The sequence below is a fragment of the Heterocephalus glaber genome, unplaced genomic scaffold (genome assembly GCF_053883595.1).
Source record: "Heterocephalus glaber isolate CG9 unplaced genomic scaffold, H.glaber_assembly_v1.0 deba00001538, whole genome shotgun sequence".
Classification (NCBI taxonomy): domain Eukaryota; kingdom Metazoa; phylum Chordata; class Mammalia; order Rodentia; family Bathyergidae; genus Heterocephalus; species Heterocephalus glaber.
The window spans coordinates 28,721,094-28,731,602 of record NW_028258333.1 but is presented as its reverse complement, the minus strand read 5'-3'; the positions used below and the strand labels follow the sequence as shown (position 1 = coordinate 28,731,602).

General features: G+C 36.2%; 1 protein-coding gene across 9 annotated transcripts in view; it reads right to left on the bottom strand.

Annotated features, from left to right (window-relative positions):
* Ghr (growth hormone receptor) overlaps window positions 1-10,509 on the bottom strand; it is a 284,924-nt gene that overhangs the window by 154,843 nt on the left and 119,572 nt on the right. For 8 of the 9 annotated variants that reach the window (XM_004848567.4, XM_021261448.2, XM_021261449.2 and 5 more), the window contains one exon: window positions 218-298. In XM_004848567.4, the coding sequence (XP_004848624.1) occupies window positions 218-287 (70 nt within the window). In that variant the 5' untranslated portion in view covers window positions 288-298. Of the gene's footprint in view, window positions 1-217; window positions 305-10,509 lie in introns of those variants that run through there. The other variant, XM_087189458.1, reaches the window with a different exon arrangement.

Below are 10,509 nucleotides of genomic sequence, written 5' to 3'. Positions count from 1 at the left end.
CATTTATTTTTGATGTGAAAACACTGGATGCCAAAACTGACTACTGTATTCTTCCTAAAACATGCACAAAAAGTCCTTACTTTATGAGTTTAAAGCTGTTTCGCATTTGCTGCTACCTAAAACTTTCATTGTTTAATTAAATAACAAAATAATTTTCCTTAACCAAGTTCAGTGTTTTTTCATAACACTAGGGTGGGAATAGAAAAGCAAAACTCACCCTCTCTCCCAGCAAAAGCATTGCTTGCACCTGCCAGTGCCAAGGTCAATAGCAACTGCCAAAGATCCATACCTGTGGGACCTGCAATTACAAAAAGAATAAGATGAAGTCAACCAATGAAGAGCAATGCACAATCATTCAATAGTGTTTAGACTGGCTAAACCACGAACGCATTAGCATGCTAGGTCTAGAAGGAATCCTAGTAAGTTGTTCATTGACCCAGAGTTTCATGTGGTTATACTCCTCATGAGCACAAACAGCAGGTTATAAGAAATTCTACTTCCCATGGCTACTTTCCTGAGGAAATAGCATCGACAATAGAGATTTTCATATCCTGGCTGGCAGCCAGAGAACCATCTCATAGCAAATGACTCCCTCACACTGCTTCAATAACAGGGCCAATGTGGCTTGCTTTAATTTGATCAGGAAATAGAAAAAAATGGTTCAGTGGTATTCACCAAGCATGAGGCTTCAAGCTGTACAGGCTCTAAAAGGGAAAACAAAGTAATAGTAACACGTCTAAATCTGTTTTCTACGGATCAAGTGAGTTCATTTAACACTGGAAACACTGTGCTATGAGCTTTATCAAGGAGGGGTAAGTAGAAGGGAAGCAGGGAAAAGGTGAGAAGCAAAAATAAATAAATAAATAAATGAATAAATAAATAAATGTATGTATGTCACTGGGACTTTTCAGGTTGTAAAAAATTTTATGAGGACTATGGGCTTTGAAAGTCCTAGGAATGTGAATACTTCAGACACCAAGAGGGATTAGTTATGGCCTTGCTATTAATTTGGAATCCCAAGTGTGGCTGGACTTTGAGCCCTTCAGCCTTGGTCAGTACACACCCTTATCTGAAGAAGATAAGTTTCTCTGGAAAGAATAAGCCATGACACCTATGTCCCAGAATCTCTTAGAGAAAAATTTGAGCTGGCTGAAAAATGAACTCAGCACGCTGCCCTTTGTAGAGCTGTTGCAGTATCTGATAACCAATGCCAAAGCTAAGCTGCTGTACTTCCATAAAACTGCACTATTTATAAGTCACCTAGGCATACCTAATCATCCTACCACCATCCAGGGGCTCTATTGGGTTCATTTTTATTAGCAAACTTGACACAAATAAAATAGTCCTTGTTATTCCTAATTAGGTTGAAATGATAAATAAGAATGTTTTTATGGGTTTACAGTGATGGTCCTCTGAAAATGGCTGTGTAATTCTGAATAGGTATAAAATATTTAATGTTCTATACTTTAATTTCTAGACAGCAGACAACTTATTAATACTTTTGTTCCATATAATTTTGTGTTCTTAAAATATTCTTACTTAAGACAACATATCTCTGTATGAAGCAAATATCTTCTTGCATCTGAACGCCCATGCACATACCCACATGTGTGAGACCCCCTTAAGCAATCCTTCTTGGAACCACTGGTAGAAATCAAGTGTGAAAGTGCAAATGAATGCACCTTGTCAACTGGGGGATTTCAACAAATGTGAGTTGCAGTTATTACGACATCTATGTTTTTAATTGTTAACCTGAAAGCCCCTGGACTGATGGCCTTGCATCATCATCTACTTTGCAAATGTGAACCACTGAGCCTTTGTTCTTATGTCTTTATTTCTGGGCTACAGGCTATGTAATAATAGTTTGAAACTTTGTTCATTCACTGGCATATGCTATCTTGACATTTGGCTCTAGCAGTGAATATGCAATTCTCAGACAAGCTTGCCAACTGAGTAAGTATATGAAAATGTTTGCATTGCACAAAAGAGTGCTTTCATTGGTTTAGAAGTCACCTCTTCAGACATGTCAAAGAAACCTGGCAGATGCTAGAGAGAAGTGATTAGTGCTTCTGAAGAAAAGCAAGTGAACCCCTCAAGTCCCCAAACTTTTGAAAGTTGTAGCTTGCAAATGAACTTCACTTCTCCCAAATACAGAACAGAAAATTACCACTGTTACTTTACAAGGCAAACATAACTTCACACAACACATTCTATCTCACAAAAAAAGCAAACTAAAGCAAAATTAATCAGAAATTTATTTGCTCACTCCCATAGCAGAAAATGAAAAATTCCTAAAAATTACCATTCTCTCAAATGGATATGAGATAGTTCACTGCCACCTGGATCACTGCAGCATGCAACTAATTCTGGGGCAGGGGGAGACCAGGAAGAGGATAAAGTAATGTAGTTGGATTCTTTAGGAGCTAATGGCTTTCCTAGAATCTAATCTCCCCTTTCCTTCCACTGATGTTGGTCCAGTGGGTATGACTCCAAAAGAAGCTCCCTTTACATTCATTTGGAGAACTGTCTCTAGTGCCATTGTATGACCTAGGCTAAAATATATTCTATTCAATTTCATTGTACACTGCCTCCATCAGCTTTACACAAAGCAGGCAGCTTTTGAATGAGAAGATCCTTCTTATTAAGTTCTAGATAAATAGAATGCCCTTAGATAAGGACAGAGTGCCAACACACAGCTTAGAACTTTAATATGACCTTATCAATGAAGTGCCAGATGTGAGAAAGAGATTCTCCTTCTCCAAGCCCTTTTTGCCCACATACCCAAATTTCATGTATGTTCATTAGCTATAAGGTGCTAGAGTCCACCCAAAGTACTATCATAAGAGACTACTTGCAATGTAAGTCGAGGCAGACTCTCTTCAGAATAAACTACCAGATTATACCTTATCTTCCTGAGATTTTAGACTTTCAATATTTTCCTAGGGAACATCCTTCTCTAACTGTCTTAGGATATTTACCCAGTGTTTGGCTACAGCCTCCTGGCAAGCTTTTCAGCAGGAAGGGACAAAGGAGCTTCTTTTTGCATAATGGAACTCATACCATTTCCATTTTCAATGCCTGAGGCATTTTGCCTGCTTCCCCATTTCTCAAGGGAGAGATAGTTTAAAACCAGTGTAATCCACTTGGCATGAGTTTTAATTCTGTAGATTGTCCAACAGAGGAGGCCTTCAAATTACATAATTAGGTCTATGATATACTGACTTTCATTCCATGGCTATAAAGCAGACCATAAACACATGAGAAGAGATGGAGGTTAGATATGGCAATTTTTTCCCAACGTGTTATAACCAACTCCAGGCAAACAAAGAAATTGGTTCAATTCTTTTTAATTTCAAATTAGCAGGCACTTCTCAAACTATTAGTTCCTGCTAGCATTGTGCAAGGCACTATGGAGATGAATAATAAAGCAATCAAAATCATGGATCTTGACTTTAAGAATTAGACAGTAAAAGGATTTGAAACTGTGAAAAGAGAAACATATCTAAAAATGGAAAGTAAAAGCAGGGAATAATCAGCTAATGAATAAGGGATTTAGATAGAACTAAATGACAGATAAGTTTGTGATGGGTAAGGAAAAAAGAGAAGGGCAGTGAAAATCTTCCAGAGGCAGAAGCTCAATACAAAAGTCCTAGTGTGGGGATGAATCCCAAGCATATTTATGCCATATTCTGAGGAGTCTATCTAACGAGTAGAGAAAAAGGTTCAGAATTATGAATAAAGGTGACAAAATTGGATTGACAAGGTAGAACCAAACTGAAACAGCATTATTAACTCATGTTAATCAGAAATAGAGTGAGGAGATTGGACTAGATAATGTACAAAAATGGATTTTTCTTAGGATAAAGCTCTTCTGTTTTTTAAATTTAATTTTATTGGGACATATTGTAAAGATTTAGTCATGACTGGATATACAAGATCCTAAGGAAAGGCATACATATCACAAATGACTGATTATTCGTTATACCTGAAAGGTAGTGCTGTTGGCTGAAATCAGGACCTTGGGATCTAGTTGTTTAGGGGGAGAAGGTCATATGACTGTTTTGGACTCTTGCCTCTTAGTATATGTGCTGCCAAAGCGAGAACAGGACTCTTGCCTCTGGAAGGCATTTATACAACTTTTGGAAATGTCAGAAATGTCTAGGGGGAAGCTGAAGGTATGAGAACAAAGATTTTAAAAAGTGAGAAGTGAATCTAAGAGATAGTTACATTCAAATTACTTTAGGTGAATTTAATATGAAGATTAGATTATTTTGTGAAAAATCCTCACACCATCTTCTAAAAGCTATATTAAGCATATAGGGGAAATGTGTTTATCTAGTTGGTAATTTGGCAAGTACAAAATGAACCACCACGCAAAACCACCCTCACCTCTGATTTGTATTAAAAGGAAATTGGTCAAAAGCATCTTTAGAGGTGTGCTGTAAGCATATTAATATATGGGAGGAATTAAATGATAGATTTAGGAGCCTAGAGTCCCATTAATGCAGTCCAAAAGAACACCAAAATGGTGGTTGAATTAATAAAAAATACTGAGTTCCTCAAATTGTTTTGCTGATCTAGCTTCTCTGATACTGAAAAAGCAAGAGCTAACTTTAAAAATTCCAGCAGAATCAGAATTGTTTATATTGCAACACCAAGACTTCAGGTAGGTAACCCAATAAATGTGTACTTTCTGATGCTTGTGTTGATTACTAATGAAATATTGCAAAACGGAATTAATTGAGAAAGCTTCCTGGTGAAGTTTTTCTAAGAACTCAGTGCAGAAAAAGGATGAGACTAATCCAAAATGGTAACTGAAATTACCCATTCAAATTAACACCACACATTTATTTGAGTAGTTTGCATCTATAGTTATTTCATGTTATTATCTGCTTTTTATAGTGGTGATCATTTGAAAACTACTCAGATCCAAAATGCATTAGGTCAATTTATCTGCTTCCCATTAGTGATAAAGGAAGGTTCACAAAGCTTTTTTTTAAAAAATGTAATTATAGTCAGGCATTGCTTAACAATGGGGACAAATTCTGAGAAATGCATAGCTGGGCAATTTTTTCAGGTGAGCATTATAAAGTATACTTATATACTTGGACTATACAGTGAATGTACATGTGAGTGTGTGTATGTGATATGATCCCTAGGCTATTCATGGCCTAGGGGCTATATGTGGCCTAGGTATGTGTACACACACACACATACACACACACACACCGACACACACACAGACACTGTATAGCCTAGGTCATGATGAACAAAACTATAGATATTAAATCAAGTACAGGAGGAAAAGATTCAATTAAGATGTCCAGTAAACATTCAATGTATGAAACTGCTACCAATGCAAGATAGCATACTGTCTTACCCCTTTCTTTCATAAGTAGAAAGTGTGTACTTAAAATAATAACAGTATAGTACAGCAACAGTCCTCTATTGTCATTATCAAGTATTATTTACTGTACATAGTTGTAGTATACTTTTATAGAACTGGCCATATAGGTTTGTTTATAGCAGGTTTATATAATGAGTAATGAGCAGTGTGTTCTACTACAGTATTACCACAGGAATAAGGTCAATAGGTGAAATAAATTTTTCAGCTTCATTATAATCTTAGGGGACCATTGCTGTATATGCTGAATGATGTTGACTGAGCATAATTACGCACCACATGACTGTAATTTATAGATTTCTCTCCTCTGTAATCCAGTGGGGAACATGGGATTGGAATTTTGAATGTTTAAGGTGTTTATTATTAAAGTGTAAGTAAAAAGGCATCTGGAAATAGTATCTCTATTAGGTCTCCACTTTTATCAAACAAAGGATAAATGGATTGCATCTCTGCTGACCAATTCAGTTACCACTAGTTGTATGTGGCTACTGGACACTTAAAATATAAGTAATATTACTGATGAGTTAAATACAAATTTAACTTTTATTTGATTATAATTAATTATTTTAATGAAACATATTTGGAACAGGTTGGGTATGCGCATCCACTGTTTATACTGTACATCTTATGAATTCTAAATAAAGATCAAGTATTTCTGATGAAAATTTAACATTTAAATTGGGATGTGCTGTAAGTGGAAAATATGGATTTTAAAGGCTTGTTATGCACAAAATGATGCAAAATAACTCAATGTTTATGTTGATTGTATTGAAATATTAATTTGATAGTAAAGTATATGGTTAAAATCAATATTCCATTTCTTCCTATTTTCAAAAATATTTATGTTGAAAATGATTAGTTGAAAATTTTAAAGTACATATATATGTTGCATTAAATTTCTATTTGACACCATTGACTTTTTCTTTTTTTTTTTCTTAAATTCTTTTATTGGTACATTTTAGGTATACAACCCATTTAAATTTCTCACTGGGAATTTGTACCTTTGCATGATGCATCTTGGTTCTTATTTTTTCCCCATTCCTAGCCCTCCCTTCACCCCCTCCACCCTTCCCTATTTACAAAGACTTTATTTCTATTTTTTCCATTTCTCAGCATTTTTCCTTTCCCTTCTTTCCTTTCCCCTGCCCCTCCCACTACCCCTACCCTTTTGGACCTTTTCTTGCTATTTTGCATTATTGATTATTTATTCTATTCATTGGTACATTTTAGGTATACAATATAATGACATTCATCATTGGAAATTTCCACCTTTGCATAATTTCTCTTGGTTCTTATTTTTCACCCTTGCCCAGGCCTCCCTTCAACCCCTCCATCTCTCCCTATTTACAAAGATTTTGTTTCCATTTTTCCATTTTCTCATATTAATTCCATTCCCTTCTTTCCTTTCCCCTACCCCTCCCACTTTCTTCCGCTTTGCCCCTTTTCTTCCTATTTCACATTACCTATTATACGTTTTAGTCCTTATTTACACTTCCAGTTTCTCACACCAGAGAAACTATTTGGTATTTATACATGTGTGTCCTATTTATTTCACTTAAGAGTATCACCTCAATGTGCATCCATTTAGCTATAAATGTCTCTAATTTCTCATTTTTTATGGCTGAGTATACTCCATTTTATAAAAAAAACCACCACATTTTCTTAATCTGGATTCCAGTTGATGGGCATTTGGGCTGTTTCCAAGTTTTAGCTATTACAAACTGTGCTACTATGAACATGGGCGCACATATATCACTGTGGTATGATTCTTTTAATTCTTTGGGGAAGATCCCCAGCAGTGGAATAGTGGGGTCAAATGGGACTTCCAGTCCTAGTTCTTTGAGGTACCTCCATACTGATTTCCAGAGTGTTTGTACCATTCTACACTCCCACCAGCAGTGAAGCAGGGTTCCTCTTTCCCCACAGCCCTGCCTACATTTGTTATTGGTTAATTTCATGATAGCAGCTATTCTTTCTGGAGTGAGGTGGAATCTCAGAGTTGTTTTCATTTGCATCTCTCAAATGATGAACATTTTTTCATGTATTTATTTGCTATTTCTACTTCCTTGTCTGAGAAATGTCTGTTCAATTCAGATGTCCATTTTCTGATTGAATCTTTAAACTTGGGAAGGTCTGATCTTTTTAAGTTCTTTATAGATTTGAGATAGTAGACCTTTGTCTGAGGAAAAGCAGGTGAAGATTTTTTCCCCCATTGTGCGTTATCTCTTCACACTGCTGGTGGTTTCTCTTGCTGTGCAGAAGCTTTTTAATAAGAAGAGATCTCACTTGTTGATTGTTTGTGCTAGTTCACAGGCAACTGAGGTTTTGTTCATAAAACCTTTTCCTACACCGATGTCTTCAAGAGTTCTACCTAACCTCTGTTCCAGCTGGTTTAGTGGCTCTGTTTTAATATTTAGATCTTTAATCCATTTTGATTTTAGTTTAGTGCATGGTGAGAGATATAGGTCTAGTTTTTATCTTTGGCAAGTTGAAGCCCAATTTTTCCAGCACCATTTATTAAAGAGGCTATCTTTCCTCTTGTGAGGGTGTTTGGCTCCTTTGTCGAAGATGAGATGGCTGGGTGTGTCTGGCATTGTTTCTGCATCTTCTAATCTGTTCCACTGCTCCTCAAGTCTGTTTCTTTGCCAGTACCATGCTGTTTTTATCACAGTAGCTTTGTAGGATAGTTGCAAGTTGGGGATTGTGATATCCCCTGCTATGTCTCTGTTACTTAGAATTGCTTTTGCTATTCTGGGTCTCTTCTTGTTCCAAATGAATTTTTGGATTGTTTTCTCAAGATCCATGAAGTATGCTGCTGGGATCTCAAATGGAATTGCATTAAATCTATACAGCAGTATTGGAAGTATGGCCATTTTCACAATATTAATCCTTCCTACCCAGAAGCAGGGGATGTCTGTTCATTTTCTGATATCATCTTCAACCTCTCTTTTCAGAGTGCCATAGTTTTCAGAGACGAGGTCTTTGATTTCTTTCGTTAGTTTGGTTCCTAGGTATTTCAGTTTTTTGGATTCTATTGTGCAAGGAATTATTTGCCCTATTTCTCTCTCAGTGAGTCTCTCATTCATGTAGAGGAAAGCTATTGATTTTTGTGTGTTGACCTTGTAACCAGCTACTTGACTGAATTTGGTTATTAACTCTAGAAGACTTTTGGTGGAGTTCTTGGGGTCTTCTATAATAGAGTATCATGTCATCTGCAAATAATGACAATTTGGCTTCTTCATTTCCTATCTTTATTCCTTTTATTTCCTTCTCTTGTCTAATTGCTGTGGCTAATATTTCCAGAACTATATTGAACAAGAGTGGTGATAGTGGACATCCTTGTCTTGTTCCTGATTTTAGTGTGAAGGATTTCAGTTTTTGACCATTTAGTATGATATTGGCTGTTGGTTTTTCATAGATGGCTTCCATCAGTTTGAGGTAGAGACCATCTATTCCAATTTTTTGTAGGGTTTTTATGATAAATGCATGTTGGATTTTGTCAAATGCTTTTTCTGTGTCTATGGAGATAATCATATGGTTTTTGTCCTGGGCTTTATTGATATAGTGTATTACATTGATTGATTTGCATATGTTGAACCATCCCTGCGTCCTTGGGATGAATCTCACTTGATCAGGGTGTATGATCTTCTTGATGATCTTCTGCATTCTATTTTCCAGTATCCTATTAAGGATTTTTGCATCTGTGTTCATTAGTGAGATTGGCCTATAGTTCTCCTTTTTGGTTGAGTCTCTTTCTGCTTTGGGCATCAAGGTGATGCTTACTTCCAGGAATGAATTGGGGAGAATTGCTTCCCTTTCAATTTCATTGAAGAGTTTAAACAGTAGTGGCAGTAGTTCCTCTCTAAATGTCTTGTAGAATTCAGCAGTGAAGCCATCAGGGCCCACGCTTTTCTTAGTTGAAAAGTTTTTATTACGTTTTTGGTTTCCTTGGTTGATATTGGGTAGTTTAGAATTTTTAGGTCTACTTCGTTCAACTTTAGTAATTCATATGTATCTAGATATCTGTGTTTTCCATCTTATTGGCATATAAGTTCTGGAAGTAGGTTTTGATGATCCTCTGGATTTCTGATAGGTCTGTTGTAATTTCACCCTTTTCATTCCTAATTGCATGGATTTGGGTCTTTTCTTTCCTTTTTCTGATAAGGTTGGCTAAGGGTTTGTCAATTTTGTTTATTCTTTCAAAGAACCAACTCTTGGCTTCATTGATTTTTGTACCATTCTCTTAGTCATTGCAATGATTTCTCCTGTGACCTTTATAATTTCCTACCTTGAATGAGCTTTGGGTTTGTCCTGCTCTTCTTTTTCTAGAAGCTTGAGGTGCAGCATCAGGTTGTTTAATTGGGCTCACTCTGTTGTTCTAGTATGAGTATTCACTGCTATGAATTTCCCTCGAAAGACTTCTTTCATTGTGTCCCATAGATTCTGATATGTTGTTTTGTCATTGTCATTTAATTGAAGGGACTGTCTGATTTCTTCTTTAATTTCCTCTGTGACCCTTGGTTATTCAGAAGTGTGTTGTTCAATTTCCACACGTTTATGAAATTTTTTGAGTTTCTTTTGCTATGAATCTCCAATTTCATCACACTATGGTCTGATAATATACAGGGGATAACTTCAATTCCTTTGCACTTACTTAAACATGTTCTATGTGTGAGTATGTGGTCTATTTTGGAGAATGACCCATGTTCAACTGAGAAGAATGTGTATTCTGATTTTGTGGGGTAGAAGACTCTGTAAACATCTGTTAAGTTCATATGTTCAAGAGTTCGATTGAGTTCTAGTATTTCATTACTTATTTTTTGTCTAGTTGATCTATCTATTTGTGACAATGTGGTGTTGAGGTCCCCCACTACAATTGTATTAGTGCATATATGACTTTTCATATCCGTTAGTATTTGTTTTATATAGTTGGGTGCACTAGTGTTTGGTGCATAGATATTTATGATTGTCATCTCTTCCTCTTGGATTGTTCCCTTTACGAGGATATAGTGTCCTTCTTTGTCTCTCTTGATCAGTGTTGGTTTGAAATCTACTTGATCTGCCAAGAGGATAGCTACTCCTGCTTTTTGTTGGGTTCTCATCAC